This window comes from Antechinus flavipes, chromosome X (genome assembly GCF_016432865.1).
Source record: "Antechinus flavipes isolate AdamAnt ecotype Samford, QLD, Australia chromosome X, AdamAnt_v2, whole genome shotgun sequence".
NCBI lineage: Eukaryota > Metazoa > Chordata > Mammalia > Dasyuromorphia > Dasyuridae > Antechinus > Antechinus flavipes.
Window position 1 is genome coordinate 50,763,872 of NC_067404.1, and position 17,775 is coordinate 50,781,646.

At 33.0% G+C, this 17,775-nt stretch overlaps 1 protein-coding gene across 4 annotated transcripts in view; it reads right to left on the reverse strand.

The window, feature by feature from the left end:
* Positions 1-17,775, reverse strand: part of STAG2 (stromal antigen 2) — a 128,392-nt gene that overhangs the window by 35,547 nt on the left and 75,070 nt on the right. For all 4 annotated transcript variants that reach the window (XM_051969254.1, XM_051969253.1, XM_051969250.1 and 1 more), the window contains exons 7-19: positions 16,928-17,132; positions 15,822-15,973; positions 15,267-15,340; positions 14,770-14,893; positions 13,935-14,033; positions 13,749-13,828; positions 8,348-8,455; positions 6,645-6,756; positions 4,133-4,250; positions 3,657-3,760; positions 2,842-2,934; positions 2,593-2,682; positions 1,575-1,778 (exon numbers count right to left, since the gene is read on the reverse strand). In XM_051969254.1, coding sequence (XP_051825214.1) covers positions 1,575-1,778; positions 2,593-2,682; positions 2,842-2,934; positions 3,657-3,760; positions 4,133-4,250; positions 6,645-6,756; positions 8,348-8,455; positions 13,749-13,828; positions 13,935-14,033; positions 14,770-14,893; positions 15,267-15,340; positions 15,822-15,973; positions 16,928-17,132 — 1,563 coding nt within the window. The remainder of the gene's footprint in view (positions 1-1,574; positions 1,779-2,592; positions 2,683-2,841; positions 2,935-3,656; positions 3,761-4,132; positions 4,251-6,644; positions 6,757-8,347; positions 8,456-13,748; positions 13,829-13,934; positions 14,034-14,769; positions 14,894-15,266; positions 15,341-15,821; positions 15,974-16,927; positions 17,133-17,775) is intronic.

Consider the following 17,775-nt stretch of genomic DNA (forward strand, 5'->3'; position numbering starts at 1 on the left):
AGAGAAAATATTTAATAATAAAAAGCAAAAATGAAAATATGGACTTGTAATTTGAAAAGTGCTTTCCATGTAGCACATTTGAATCTAACAATCTTATGAAGCAGTTGCCCTACGAATTAGAAATATCATTCTGTAAATGAAGAAACTGAAGCTTAAAGAGAGTAAATAATGAGCACGCTTGGTCTGAACCTAGGTTCATCCACCAAAACATACTGACTTATGTATGTGGACACATAATAAGCAAGTCAAAGAACTAACAAGAGAGCTCAGAGACCATCTAGCCCAAACTGCAATTAAAACTGTATACAAACAATATTTTCCTCTCAAATATACCTGAAGAAGAATCATAGGTTACATGCTGGGCTGAGTTCATTTCACATATGAAGAAGTCAAAGCAAAAGGAGAGGGAAAAAAAGTTGATCAAGGTCAGAAAGCTAAATAACTATGGTAAGCTTTCAACAACTCCATGGCAGGATTTTTTTATAAGGGAATCCTGCTTTTCAGACACCAAAAAGCATACTAAAATATTGTTTAAAATAAGAGCCAAAAACAAAATAGATGCCCAATGACAGGGTAATGGGTATTTTTTTAAAAGTATGTTATATGAATATAATGGAATATTATGGACCAAATTAGTATGGAATACGATTATGTCTCCTTGCTGTTTCTACAGTAGCATGTTGCATTCTCCCTGTAATAAATAAATACCTCTTCCAATTTAGTACAGCTTTCTACAGCCTCTGATGCTAGCAGATAGCAACAGAAGGGATTCCCTAAAGAAGAGTTTATCCTGTATGGACATAGCCTTTAATTAACGTTCTTTCAGGCTTGGAAATCTCATCTTCCACAACTTAGTTTCTTTCCTATAACCTTAGCTTTAAGAAGGTTTTCCTAGCCCTCCTCAATGCCAGTGCTTTCCAAGTTGTCCTACATTCCTTATTTGGACATTTTTCGTTTGTATGCTGTCTCCCCAAAAACACTGAGATCCTTGAGAATAGGGACTGCTTTAGCTTTTTGTTGTATCACCCACAAATCCAAAACATGGTAGGTGTTTAGTAAAAGCTTGTTGACATGATCAGCTAGACAAATCCCTATCTCCAAATCCTGTATTACCTCATAAGGAAATAAATGTGCTATATGAAAATCTTCTATGCAAATATAAACTATTATTCTCATCATCATCCCACTCCTTTGGATCAGTGCTATGAAGTATTATTCTTTGACCCTTCTTTCCCCCATTTTTTCAATCTCAGCTTTCTTCTTCAGCTTCAAGTCATTTATAAACTAATAACTGTGAAGGTAATACATGCAAGTTTACCAAAAATCTATCAACTGACTTCTATTTTTGCCTAAATCCAATCATAAGTTATGATTTACTAACTTTCTATAGTTTCAAATGAAATCACTATAAAATTCTTAAATATGAACATTAGAGCCTCTATTTTGACAGACATATACTAAACAGTATGGCAAGTGTCAAAAATGAAAATTTGACCAAAAATTCTACTAAGCAAGTAATAATAATCTATTAAGAACACTGAAGATGTTGTCCCAAAGGCAAAAAGGACAAATACCTCTTGCAGAAAATCTTCAAGAAGCCGATTAAATTTATCTGCCAATTCATCTATCAATTGACTTCTTGCAATATCTACTCTGTTAAATATGGTGAACTCTTCATTACAGAGTGCATGATATGTTTTAGAACAAGCTTCCAAAACATCCGTATCTGTGTGCTTCTCTACAATATCCCGGATTTGTCGTAATAAGGCATCCAAATGCTGCAAAAAAGTCAATTAACATTTGTCAGTAAAACAAGGTAAATACAATACCATAATAAGAGAAAGATGGAATACTAATAAAAATCAATAAAGCTTATAAATATTGTGAGTTAAGAGCCATATTACACTGTCTTGCTCTTGTACCTAGATTCATACCCAGGCTGGACAAGAAAACTGAAAACAAAATAGTTCAAAAATCAAACCCCTATTTTTAACTTTATGATCATTCTTTTCTAAGAAAATAAACTAGGATATAAAACTGAGAAATAATAGCCCCTTGATGAAAAGACTAGAAAACCAATACAAGGTAGAAAAACCTAGTATTTAATGTGTTTATTTTATTTCATATCAACTCTACAGAATTTAGAATTAACATAAATTAACATAAACATTGAACAAATATTTAAAGTGATATTATCTGATCCAAAATTCGACTATTTTATAAACAAAAATCCAAAAAAAAAAAAAAAAAAAAAAAAAAGAAATTATCTTTGTAATAATGTTAAGAAATGAAGGTGGCAAAAAGGAATTTTCTTGATCCCACCTATTATAGAATTTTGGTTTTTAGTTTATATATTTATTTTTTGCTGAGGGAACTGAGGTTAAATGACTTGCACAGCGTCACTACAGCTAGGAAGCATTAAATGTCTGAAGCCAGAGTTGAAATCAGGTCCTCCTGACTTCAGGATTACTGCATCATCTAGATGTCCCAAGGGTACTATTAATAACTTACATCTTGAACACAACTATGCAATACAATAGAAAAGAAACTAATTTTTAAGGTTAAATACTGTGTACATAGATACCATCTTACCTTCTCTAATCGGCCAGTTGTATAGATTTCCAAATCAAAGTACTGAGGCAACTGCAACAAGTTAGTCACCTTTTCTGCATCTATAGAGTACTTTGAAATTTAAAAAAAAGTAACAATAATAGCAGTGTTAAATAAGCATTATCAGTAACAGTATATTTATAAAATACTGTATTTGTAAAGCAATTATAGATGTGAAGTATCCAAGTGACAGTCAGTATTAAATAACATTGAGATCAGTTTTTAACTTACTTTTGCTAACAACTGAGGAAGGGCTACTGCAAACAGTTCAGTAATTCTTGTTCTATCATCTAGTTGGGTCTTTTTCTCCTTTGCTGTCAGAACCTAAATTTAGAAGATATGTTAGGTGTGGCAAAGTTTAAAAACTACAAATACTAATTCTAAAATATAATTTTTATCTGCTATTAAACATCATAGTATCAAAATTCTCCACCTGAATGCTATATATTAACTATGAATTAGTCTACATAAGCAGGCTATCTATAATAAAAATTAAGAAACTTAATTTTTAAAAAAATCATTTTTCCTCAGCTATCCGATTCTATCCTCCCTCAACTAAAAAGCTAAAAAGGCAGGAAGCAAAATCAACACACCCCTACTTAACAACTCTCATATTTACCTTTGAAAAACAGGAATAAAAACTGTAACCAGGGACAGTGAAATTATGTCAGAATATGCTTTACTTTACTAAACTCTTCTTCGGGAACCATGTATAAGAAGTACAAAACTATAAGTGACCGCTGTAATAATGTTATTAACGATAATAAAAGCTAGAGTACAAAAATACTGGGGTTTTTAGTAACCAAACTGAAATCAACAGATGAACCTAAAAGATCTTTACAATAACAAGAGAACCAGACCAAAAAAAATGAAAACATCAATCTTGAACTTCAGACAAAATAAAAAGAATCTATTGAGTTTATAAATTCAAATTATATATACCCCAAATTAAATGAAATAATTTAAGTGAAATACATATTAGAAAGCAAATTCATAATGTTTGAAAAGAAAATTTTCATATCTCAAGGTCTTTAGTACTATCATACCCTTTTTCCTGTCCCTCTTCCCACAGGAGGATGGCATTCAGCTGCTTGTCGAATAGTACAGAGCATTATTTCAATAAGGGCACTCTCCTGTCTGTCGGTTAATGCTGCAAATGAGAAAGATTAAGTCAATTCTATCACCAGATTACCGCAAATAATTATTCTGTAACTGGCTCTCCTGTCTATAACCAGGCTCTAGGAGACTCATTCTTCTCAGATGAATGAATTTACCTAGAAAAATCTAGGTATAGGAATTGCAATCTACAACATGATATATAGATATATTTTACATTGTTTGCATGTATGTGTTTATATATACGTACATATACATGATAGATCAATCACACATATCATCTCTATTTAATGTAATAATTAACACACTAATTTCTTTATGTCAAATTAGAATTATATCACTGTTAGTCAGCCAGAAGTTTAAATTCAAAAGGGTCTAGAAAGACTAAAATTTAAAACTTTCTTACGTTCCTCTCCACTGAGTGGTTCTTCCAACAGCAAACTATTCATACATTCCCAGTCCTTCAACAGTTCTGTAGCACAGTCCCACATGCTATCCACAAGGTATGCCGCATGTTCGTGCAACTGAAATGAATATGAATATTTTCTTAGTTAAAAACATAACTGCTTCACATCATATCCCTTTCAGGGACTGCCCTTCTGTAACTCCTTGTCACCAAATAAAAGACTAAGGTTTATACAGAAAAAAAGATTAGCACAAAACAGAAAAGAAAAGCTACAGGTAAACTATCTAGGCTGGATCATTACCAGAAATCACACCAAAGCTCTCGTTAATAACATTAATATCATATAAGGTATATGGGAAAAAATTGGGAAACTTTAAATGGCTAAAGAAATAGTAATATTATTGCCATAAAAATATAAGTACAGAGAAGCATATGAAAATTTTTTTTTAAATCCCGTAACACAAATTAGAATATTTTTAAAATTATATACATTGTATAAACAGAAAGAACCAACAACCTTTTATGTCACAAAATTACAGAGAGCAAGGAAGAAATATGAGAAAGGAGCTACATGTCTCTCTCAACCCCAACTCCTTTCCATAAGTGGATGATCCAAGTATGTGGAAGGTAGAGCATACCCTCAGATTTTGACAAATCTTAAGTTTTTTCTGTATATTCATACTTTTAAAAAATTTTTCTGTTAAAAGGGGTGGCTCTCTGGTAAAGGAGAGAAAAGGAATTTGAAATACAGGATGAACTCTAGATGAAATAATTTACTTTAAAAATTGAATACTTCATAAATGACAGCTTAATATACATCAAAGAACAGCATATTGCTACTTGGACATATGACCTAAAAGCAGCATTTATATCCATCCTTTAATTTTCCCACTTTATAAATGAAAAATGTTTAATGTCCCTTTCCAATGAGAACATTCTGACTACAAAAGTATACTAAAAAAAAATACTTTGTGTTACTGTTTACTCTCTGCATTGCATGTAAAATTATAGACCAACAATAGAAACCAAATCAGGATAATGAGGTAACTACAAGAAAGCACAGTTCAAAGTGATCCAGAAATATTCAGCCCATGTAGAGCCTCACCTTCCCCATGTGATAAGTGGAGAGACAAATTCAAAACTAGCTTTATTTTTCCTTTTAACTCCTATTCATTTTTTAGAGTAGCAACTAAAATATATTTAGGAATCATATTAACCTAGAAATTAAAAATCTATTACTTGCATACAAAAATAAAATTGACTTCAGATATTTGTTTATAAATTGCATACACTTCTTTTTGCACTGACTTGCAAGGAGTGCCACTAAGTACATACTATATCAAACTATAAAATATAATAGGGATTTTTAAAACTAGAAGATGACACAATTGATAAGAACTTTAAATAAAAATTTATCTTAATGCATATTCAAGATCTCAGTTTGGAACACTCCAATAAAAGCCAGTATTCAAAGATGTAAAGAAGAAGAAAAAAATGTTTTAATACAGGGCTATCCAAAAATTTGTTGACAAACGTAGATTCAATTAAAATCAGTAGGGTCGGGACAAAATAGCAATATATCTGCCAAGTGATTCTTTTAAAGTCTTTTTTCAAATGTATTATCTTATTTAATTTTTATAAAATTAGAAGATAAGCAAACACTAAGGACATTAACAACCATAGACAAGTAATCCAAAGGAAAGCCAAAAAACAAGTAAAACTGCTATGTAGAACAGGCTGATGGATTGTAAACAGGCAAAACCTGTACGTCACAAACTTAGACAAGTTAGCTAAGCCCATCAGGAAGAAGGCAGACTTATTCTATTAACATTAAAATGTTAGTGATTGGGGCAGCTAGGTAGCGCAGGAGATAGAGCACCAGCCCTGAAGTCAGGAGGACCGGAGTTCAAATCTGGCCTCAGACATGTAACACTTCCTATGTGACATTGGGCAAGTCACTTAACTCCAATTGACTCAGTTAAAAAAAAAAAAAAAGTTAGTGATCAAGTGTCATTATAAAGTCAGTGTCATTATATTATGACAGAATACATCATTTACACAATAAATTACAAATGCATTAAATGGCTTCAATCCAGGTTGAGCTTGTTCTACCAGCAGGAATAATTATCAAAATGAGCTTTTAAAATTAGCGAAATTTACTCTGTTATTGTTTGCTTGCATTTTTGTTTTTCTTCCCAGGTTATTTTTACCTTCTTTCTAAATCCAATTTTTCTTGTACAGCAAGACAGCTGTATAAATTTGTATACATATATTGTATTTAACATATACTTTAACATATTTAACATGTATGGGACTACCTGCCCATAGAGGAGGTGATGGAGGGAAGGAGAGAAAAAGTTGACAGAAGTTTTTGCAAGGGTCAATGTTGAAAAATTACCCATGCATATGTTTTGTCAATAAAAAGCTATTAAAAAAAAAGAAGACAAAATAAAATAAAATAAAATAAAATTAGCAAAGAAAATGTTGAACAGAATATAAAAATGCTACTAACCTCGCTTTCCAAAAAGAAAAATACCAATGTCTTGACAAGGTTGGCATTTGGGCTCTGTCTTCCCCTTCTTTTGAGGATTCCATCTTCTTCGGGATCTCTGCGACTAAAAAGCCTACAACCAAACAAAAAAATTTACTACTTAAAAAAAGAAAATTTCTGTAATTTAAAAAAGATGTTTTCCAAACTCATTCTGACTAACAATTTAAGAAAAGACAAACACACACTTTTTGTCCATAATGGCCACCAATATTTCCTCCATATATGGAAAGTGAACCATTTTTATTTCCTACTCTGTTGAATTACTTTAAAATATTTCCATTTTATAAAATAACTCATATTTTTAGTAGGGGACATTTGATGTTTTTCAATTCAACAAATAAAGGCTTTTTTCCCCAAAGGTGCTGCACTAATCTTTTTCAATCTCACTTATTAATTCACATCCCCTGACAAAAAAAGGATTTTAAAAATTCAATTTAAAAAAAGAAAAATTACAAACTTACAGTCAGCAGTACATTTCTATAGGTAATAGAGGGTTGTTTTTCAAAAAACAAACAAAAATTAAATTAAATCTCATTACTCAATGAGATGAAGGCATGTTACTAAAACCTAATATATACATTTTTGTTTAATTTTCCATGTAATTCAAATACTAAAACCTCGTGAGGAAAACATCAAAGCACATAAAAATTTCTGACTCCATGTAGTCTCATGTTCCCTCTGACTATCAGTATCCTAATTTCCCACAAAATTTGCTCAATGATCATAGATCATTATATATTCATTCTCCCTATTCTGAACTATCATTTCCTTCCAGCCTCTATCCCCTCAAATAAAGATGTTAAAAATCACACAAAGTAAAGGTAGCATTTAATAAGTACCTACTATGAGAGAGATGCTGTGCTAAGTGCCTCAGCATATTTCACAACTAAGGATACTGAGGCCTCCAGTCAAAAAGTTACTGTTTGAGGCCAGAATTAAATTCAGGTATTCCTGACTCTAGAATGAGCTTTAATTGCTACATTACCAAGCTGTGTACCAATTCCTAAACTTCTGCTGATAGGACCCCTCCAAAAAAGTGGATGGCTTAAACATGTGTTTCTAAAATGTTACTTTATCAGGGAAATTTAGTAAAGCTTTTATTGAATCAATAATACAGAAGAGAAATAACTAAGCAGAAGTAAATGTTGAAGTCAAATTTGAGGGTTTGATGAGTCACATTTTGAACTTACAAAATCAAGTTGAGTATCACTATAGGCTTTACTCTAAAGATCAGTCCATTAAAATATATTTTGAAACAAATAAAAACAATGAATACATTTCTGGTTCAGGGCAGAAAGTACACTGAATTGGGGATCAAAGACTCCAAAGCACTAACTTGTGTGACCATGTAACACTAACCTCTGTGACCATGAGAAGTCACTTCATTTCCCTGGGGCTCAGTGACTTCACATGTAAATAAAGACAGAGAACTAGATTGTCTGCAATTTTGTTTCAGCATCAAATCCATTGAGTTTGTCATTGTTAAAATATCACTAAAAATGATACAACCTGGGATTTTTAAAGTAATATTAAATATGGAAAAAAGCCAACTTAACTTAAACTAGCATTTTCTTAGGAGAAAGTGTTTTGGTTACGATTCTTAAAAGACACAGAAAAATGTAAACATTATAAATTTCACAAAGAGACATATAAACCTGACTTACTTTTTATAAAGAAATTCTCCTGCTGCTACTGCAACTGGCCGGTGAGCTGAATAAACCAAATGATACACATTTTCACAGTCTTCTGCAGTAAGAACTTCTTCACTACTCCTATGGGAAAAAAGTTATCAAGATTCACTCATTTTTCAGTTGTGTAACTTCAAATTACAGTTCAAAGACAAAAAACCCACAACTGGGATCTCCTCCCAAAATTAGCAATTCAAAAAGAAATTAAATAAGCCTCATTCTATCTTAGTGAGCACAAATACCTACTTGCCCTGACCATAGTAGGCAAATGGCCACCAACCACCTGAGAAAAATGGTAGTAATATTGCAGCCTAACTAAATAATATGAAGAAAAAAAAACTGGCATTTTGGATGATAAACACTTGTAAACTCATCTGCAGTTCCACAACATTGTCTTTACATTTGAATCCTTTTTCTTAAACAAATCCCTCTAAACTGGTTGCTTTCATGTGTCAAATAATAAAAAAATAAAACCCTTGAAGTTAAAGTGAAGAACACTGACCAAAGGAAACAACACTATCAAAGAGCTAAAGATTGTAAGAGTTAGAATTTATTTTAAAGATCATCTTACAATCAGCTAGTAATACTGAAAAGATAAGACAAGCTAAAATTTTAAATCACATAATTAGATGATTAACTACAGTGTTTCTGAAAAAAAATATTTTTCATAGTATAAATGCAAACCATCAATCTCAAAAGATAAAAAAGGGACACATTTCTGTTATCGTAAGTTACCAAATCGAAATGACAGAAATCATACACAACCAGTTGAGAACGTAAATGGCTAATGCTCCACTGGTACCCATGTAATATTAAGAAATCTCAAGTTGGGTAGATTACACTGTGGAGAAAGTATAGAGAACAGAACAGAATAATAAGATACAAATGGGCTGTGTTCTATAATGGTGAAGTACCCAAACCAATAGGATCAGAGGCCCAAATAACTGCACAGTGACTAACACATGCACCTTACTTTGATGGCAGAAAGAGAACAAGGGAATTTTGCAGGCATTTCTAAGGGAAACCTTTCTAAAAAGTTTTTTAGTCTTTTTAGACTTTTTTAGTCTTCTTTCTTCTCAATTGTCAATCTTCTTGTATGTTTCCCACTTTTATTAAAAATCTAGAGAATTGGATAAGTAAGGTCGCTGGTACTTGATATCAGCCTAACAGCATACAATCTGGAGCTCTAGTCTTAAGTAATGCTGAGTTTTCTCATCTATCCTACCAATTAAACTGAATTCAGTTGACTTTTGGAACTGTTTTAATTCACATTACTGTAATCATTATGTAACTTGTTTTCCTTGCTGCTGATTTATCTGAGTTATCCGTTCATTCAAGTCTACAAACACTTCTCAGAATTTCACATTCTTTTAATGTATTCATATTTCAATTACTCCTCAAATGATGGTCACTATTTTCAATTTACTACCACAACACTTTAACCTATGATCTCATAAAGTTTCTGTAAAATCTTAGAATACTCAAGCATTTAACTTATCCTAGGTCTTAATTTTATAGGGCAGTAAAGATAATGCATAGTCGATGAAATTTCATTAGTTACTTAATATGATGACAGCTTCTCAGATTTATAAAGAACCTTAGAAGCCAACTAGTCTAACAACTCCAATTCTCTCTACACTGTCAATGACAAGTCATCTGATATTACAGGGAAAAAACTCAGTACCTCCTGAGAAAGTTCATTCAACTTCAAAAACAGTCATGGTTTTTCTTCTCAGTTCATTTCCCTTTCAAATTTCTATCCCAATGTTCCAGATAACTTGCCCTAAGCCCATAAAGCAGATCTTGAAAGAAAAATGTTATAAAGGTTCCTGAGGAATTCTCATTTTCCAAAAATGTGAAAAACTAGTTTTAAAAGTACTTATTCAAAGAGCAGAAAACTAGGATTCAGAAGTCCTGGGTACTAATGGCTGGTTCAGGAATTAACTAACACTGTAAACAAGAGCAAAACATTCATGAGTTCAAGAGAACTTACTTAGCTTTAAAAAAGTTTTAAAAAGTTGCTTTACTCTTATTTGCCTCAGTTTTCTTATCTGTAAAATGAGAAGGAAATAGCAAAACACTCCTGTATCTTTGCAAAAACAAACAACAACAAAAAAAAAATGGGGTCGAAGCCACTGAAACAAATGAACAAGAGGCTCAATGAATCCAATTACAAACCTTTACTCCACTCACTCTGCCTTTTCTACTCAATTGAGAAAACTTTGAAAATCAACAGTTGCAAAGTACCATAATCTCTCTTATATAACTTTCTCAGTTGCTCCATTAGTAACCTTTCCAAGTCTAATCTTTTAATATATAACTTCTAGAAATGGCCTGTCAACTCGCTCCCTGTACTCCACAACACAAATATCTCCCTTCTGGGGGCCTCAATCCTTGATGCATACAAGAATATCCAAATCGTCCCAGCATTTTACCTAATCCTCCCCCACAGCTACTATCTTGCCCCTACCTTTGTTCATAGTTGATGACAAATCATTAGAAAGGGTCACCTACATCTGACTACCTCTATTTTGTCACTACATAGTCATCCTTTCTCTCTTCTCCAATCTACATTCTGAATATACTTCTTTGCTAAAATTGTTCTTTCAAAGACTAGGAATGATCTTTTCCTTTTCTTAATATTCATTCTCCTTAATTCTCCTCGTTCTCTGGTTGTATTCTCCTTTCAGAAATAGATACCTATGGGTCAGTCTTCTTCGCACAATCATGATGCATATAATATTCCCCAAGTGTAGGGACTGATAGAACCTAAACTAAAACTCTTTATTAGGATGAACAGTTTAGCCAAGAAACATTTATCAAGCACCTAGTATGGTGATGGGGTACATTTGAGGACAGAACAATTTTCAAAAAGTCACATAGCAAAAGAATTATAATCCTTAATTTTTGAGTATTTTGTATTTTATAAAACCCTTTCAGATTAAATGCAACAAAATAAGGGAGTAGTCCAAGTCATACACAACGAATGGTTTAGTTAAACTATTTTGGTTTTTTTTCCCCTCCAAACAGTAAATCATTAGGACCTAGTTGAATATATGGAGCTAAGAAAGTGCACAATTCTTGTTCCGTTGTAATATTATTTCAATAACCACATGTTTTCTATACCTGGTTAGAATTCCATGTAGACAGCAACTTTTTAAATGAAAGGATAAATCAATATATTTTTTCTATCAACTTTTTAAGGCATCTCAATAAGTAACTAATGTGTACTGTGAAAAAGGGGGGAAAAAAACTCAGATACAAAGAAAGACAATGTGACAGTCTCTATGCTCAAGGAGCTCAATCTAATGGAAGACAACATGCAAACAACTATACACAAACAGTGAATAGTATCTGTGTGTTTGTACAGGATGAAATATAATCAACAGAGGGAAGGAACAAACATTATGGAGGACACAAAGGTTTCTTAGAAAAGATAGAATTTTATCTGGAACTTGATAGAAACCAGGGAGTATAGGGGACAGAGTCAATGGAGGGAGGAAGAAGGGAATAGCAAAAAAAAAAAACAAAAAAAAAAAAAAAACACCAGACCCAGTTATTAAGGAGCTCAGTCTAAGTGGAGAGAAAACATGCAAATAATTTATATATAGGAAAACTACAGTCAATCTTAGAGGGCCTAACATTAAGGGGTCTACAAAAGGCTTCTTGAAGAAAGCCAGGAGACAGAAATGAGGAGGGAGAGCATTCCTGGCATGAGAAGCCAGAAAAAATATCCAAAGTTGGAGATGGAGGAAGGAGAGGAAGGGGGAGAGGAGAATGGGGGGAAAGGAAAAAGGGAGGGAGGAGAGAGGGAAAGAAGGAGTTAAAGGGGAAAGAATAGATAAGGCTAGTGTCACTGGCTCAAAAAGAAAATAGCAGGGGAGGAGGGAGAGGAAGTATAAGAAGTCTGGGAATAAAAATGTGATGCAATAGGTTCTAAAAAGCTCCAATGCCAAACAAGATTTTATGGAAGTGATAGGGAATCATTAAAAGTTTACTGAGTAAGGGCATGACATGGTCAGACCTGTACTTTGAGAACATTACTATGAAAGCTGAGTGGAAGATGGACTACAACAAAAAGACCAAAAACACAGAGATCAAACAACATACTACCACAGTCCAGGCATGGGATAATGAAGAATCCAGATGGTGGTAGTGTCCATAGAGAAGGAAGAATACGTAAGAAAAAATTAAAAAGGCCTTGGAAACAGACTGCATATGAAGGGTGAGAGAGAATAAAGAGTCCAGGATGATATTTAGGTTATCTGATGGGAAAGATAGTGGGGCCTTTGATAAGAAATGGAGAAGGGTTGGTGAGAAAGATAATGAGTTCAATTTTGGCCATGCTGAGTTCAAGATGTCTACCAGATATGCAGTTTGAGATGTCCAACAGGATATTGGAAAAGCAATACTTACTGGGAGTCGGAAGAGAAGTTGGGCACCTTATATTCCCTTTCTTCACTCTATTCCCTTAATTTTTCAATATAATTCTAGTCATACAGCACTAACTACAAAGAGACTTCTATACTATTTCAAATCCAATGTATCAAGAAACTAAACTCACCATGTACCCTCATAAATTAGAATTTAATGAAAACTTCCCCATTTCTGTTAATTCTCTCAGATTCACAGGCACAGTCATCATAGAATCCTGCCTCTCTCCCTACATTATATCCTGGTGCCAAACCTTACTGCTTCTGTCTTAAGAAAATCTCACATTCCCTCCTCTCCATAATCAATCATTAACATAGTTTATATTTCCTAGACTAATAAAAGCCTCTCTTATATGGTTTCCTCCCAACCAAATCACACTTTTCAAAACTCATGGATTTCCATGGATAAGCCAAAATAATCCTCCTAAAGCAAAGATCTGAGCATATCATTCCCATACTCAAGCCTTAAGTGGCTCCAGACAGAATCTAGGATAAATATGAACTCCTCAGCCTGACACTGAATATAATTTACACTCTGGCTTGAAGAATCTTACCTTTGCACATATTCCCTAAACTCTCAAATTTCCCATAAGTGGAATATAACCCTATCAGCTCATGTACAAGTCTCCACATGAAGTCTTTCCTGAAATGCTTCTACAGACTCAAAATACCTTTTCTTGAGTGATTCAGGTACAAACGATATACCCCAATTACCACCCTGATCCCACATCCAGCTCCTTAAAAGAATGGTTTTGTTTTTCTCTAAGTACCCTGAATGACTGGAGTGAAACTATGTACACATGAGGCATTGAAGGATGTAAAATAAGCTATTTTCAACTTTTTTCATCAACTTTGAGACTAATAGGGTTAAACAAGCTAAATGTATCACATCTCTTTGAATATGTCTGCACACATACATTTATGCAATAGATATAGCTACTTACTGTAAAACAAGAGTGAGTAATTTTATCGCTTGCACTGCAACATCGTATTCTTTATCAAGGGTCATGGAAACAATTCTATCCTATAAAAAGGAAAGAAAATACGTTTAAAAGGGAAAGGGAGACGAGGAAATAAAAACCAGTTTAAAATTCAAGATAATTTGCTTGATAATATCAAATACTACTAACCTTGAATCGACTGGTGAAGAGCTCCAGTTTGGAATTAAGCTCCTTATTATAATAAAGCCCTTGCAGTGCAGTAAGACACTTTAGTCTTACCTCCCCTTGCTGAATGAAATTGAAAGACAGATTAAAAGTATACTTAATTTTACATTTTAATCTTCAAGGTATATAATACTGTCAACTAAAATGGAAACTAAGCAGGAGAAAAAAATTCTAAAACTTTATAAAAGCCTTTTTTCACTTAATTATTTTATGATATTTAAGCAGTGGAGAAATAAATTAGTACAATTCTAAGGTTCCATAAATGTGCATAAAATAGTGTATATATTGCCAAGAACAGTTTCCTACCCTATATAAAACTGCAATTCAAGTCACCAATATCAAAGTCCTTCTATGCCTTGTTGCCCTTCGATGTGAGTAAAATCTTAATCCATATCAATATAGTGAAAACAGTATATAAGGTAAGTCATATAAAAGTACTTTTGCCTTCTGTACTTCTTATTACACTTAAATCAAGTTGGCATATATGATGTTAAATATTTGTAGTTAGGTCTATGTCTATATATAAATGAATAGTATCCACCTACATCATTCAGGAAATTCATCTTTAAAGTTATATATATTCTTTCCATACTTCTTGGTCTAAGTATACATAAAATCTAATGTCAAAAATATGTAAAAGTAATCAATTCTCCCCAAATTCAAAGTATTCTATGAAATACACTTTGAAAATTATTTTCAAAGAGAAGAACTATACTGTCAAAGATTATGAGGGAATAGTATCTAAGATACCTAATTCATCTCTATGTTGTATCCAAATAACTTTTTACATTTAACCTACCTTATCATGCATAGTCCACCCAACGTATTTTAAATAGCTGTCATTAAGAAAGGCATCACTGTACATTTTCATCCATATTCCAATCTCTTCAATACAAATAGCACGGATTTCTGCTATTGCATCACTGAATAAAAAATAGAGAGTTATACCCACTTAATACAGTATCATCTGAGTATAGAAGTATCATCTGAGGGGCAGCTAGGTGGCACAGTAGATAGAACACCAGCCCTGAAGTCAGAAGTTCCGAGTTTAAATCTGGCCTTAGACACTTAACACATCCTACCTGTGTGACCCTGTACAAGTCACTTAACCCCAACTGCCTCGGAAAAAAAAAGTATCATCTGGTAGCCTCTACATATATGCCACAGTAATAAATATCAGGTCGCTCACAAATAGTATAAAAATAAATAGTATCCAACAAAACCTGATCTGGTTTCAGCTCCAACCATCCTCCCCAAACCGCTCCCCATGCCTACAGAAGAAATGATTTGACTTACCGGTATCTATGTACAAAGACTCCTTTAAATATGGCATTCATCATATTTTCTATTTCATCTTGATTTTCTTGAAGCTAAAAGCATAAACACAACACTCAATAAAATGTTTTTAAGTGGATACATGCTCCAAAAGCACAAAAAATCTTTTAGGGATGTCAAAGGGGGACATGACATTGCTTCTTACTAAGATAAAGCTTACTCTCTTACAAATGTGCCTAGGCAATTCTACTCAATTTTGCTTTTCAAATGTAGTCACTGAAAAAATGCATCCTGTATACTGAAAGTGCTTGACTGAAACACTTCACGTTCAGCCTTTATCTAAAACCAAATTGATGGAAAAAAAACATACTTCTCTTTACTTTCTAAGAAATTTTAAAAGCATTATTTTAGTTGTTAAAATAAATCCTAAATTACATAAAATTTGAAGTAATCCATTTTATGTCTGTGGAAAAGAAGTTAGCAAAGTTAGATGAATAATTCAGTGCCACCGAGTTAGTTAAATATTGCCTATGCCCGGAAATGTACTGACAGCTAACCATACTGTTAGCCATTTACCTCTTTCCTCTTCTGTAGCAAAAGTTCCAGCCTATCATTTGCTCGCTTTCCAATCATTTTATTTCGCTCTGCTTCATACTGCCTCTGTGTATTGTCCATGTTAATGCTAAGATTTAAAGCCACATTCACCAATGCTGTCATCAACTTCATAGCTATTTTTAAGGAAGAAGAATCAGAAGCAAAGAACAGCAATTTTAGGTCATTTTAAGCTAAGTTCAAACCTACTATTCACAAGAAAAAAAGGCAAAGTTCAGGCAGCTGCCACAACTATACTCAAAATTTTCTACTCTGTTATATAATAGCACTTCCTTTAAAGAATGTAGCACTTCAAAACTAACCATCTTCAAAATGGAGTGAACCCCCTCCCCCCCAAAAAAAAATCACATAATTCAAGTTAATCAGAATTTTGAGTAAAGTTATATAATCTATGATCCTTCTATATTTAATAAAAAACAAATGTGTTCACATGGCTGTAAAAAATTATTCTATGACATTTTTAAAAAGGGGAAATGTATAAAGGATCATAAAGTAAGCATCAAACTACTCTCCACACCCCTCCCCCAAAAGTTCTAGGACTAAACTTTATGAGACATTCATTTTGGTTAAAAATGATACACACAAGTTATTAAAAATAAGTGAAACCTATCAGAACCAGACAATGAAGAAATAATTACTACAAATTCTCCAAAGTCTACTATGCAAAGAGTTTTCTGATGCTGCAATTGATGAGGATCTAAGAAGAGATGTTTTTAAACTTTATTCTATCTACTTGACTCCCTCTTCATATCAAACTCTGGTCTCTAATCTGGTCTGTGGCCATTGATATAAAAGCTAAATTTAAAAAAAAAACAAAACAGTACCATCATTATAAATGAGTACACAATAAGGAAATCAAGAGTCCTCCCAAATTATCTATAACCTGTCATTAAACTCAGCCATCTAGTATGTATCGGCCCAGGGTCCAGTAACTCATACAGCAGAAGAAGCCTTTTCCTAATGATAAGATTCTAAACAAAATTAAGCTGACGATAATTCAGCTCATGTCTTGTTGACACATTTACCTTACCTTTTCAAAGTGCACATAGAAAAGAATTAGAAATGCTAACCTGCCAAGGTGCTGGTATGTCGAAATGCCCTGACTTGAGAGTCAGACAATCCTGTAAGCAGTGAAATGACTGTATCCATCATGTACTCATCATATATGATACTATATTGACACTGCCTCACTAATACACCAATGAATTCACAAAAACTGGATTTGAATTTCTTCCACTGAGGACCCGCCATGGTGAGTGGATAATCTCCACTGTCCTAAAATAAAATTTTCAAACATCAATCTCCTTGCAAATATTGACAGAAAAAAAAATGCTATATGTGTAATAAACACTAATAAAGATACATCTTACCGTATTGAATTCAAAGCAAGGAATATTAGGGGGAGTAAAGGATTACGGGGAGGAGGTAAGGAGAGAGGTATTTTTATCTTGGAAACAGTTTTAGCTTTCCAATATGGGTATTCAAAAGAAAAATTAAAAACTGTCCAGCCTTAATAAACCCAAGTGGCCATCATCTACTATTATGGTATGGCAATTAGCAAAAAATGTTAACTGTATAAATGACTAATGTGATATACAATGGTAACGTAAAATACAATTTTCTTCTCACATATTCACACAATTCATATTCTTACAAAGACTTCAAATAAAAATAGTACCTATATCAACTGACACCACCATGGAAAGAACTAGAGAATTCTGTCCACAAGGACTTTAATGACGTTCCTATCTTACGTTTATCTGTGTGCCTCAAGAGTCTGTTTCACTATAGAATAGCACTTAGTAACTATACCCCAAGTTCACAGTGTCATATACATTCCTCTTTTCTATTCTTCTTTGGATAAAGAAATAATTGTAAACTTCATAATAATAAAGAAAAAATGACATTTCAGTGAAAA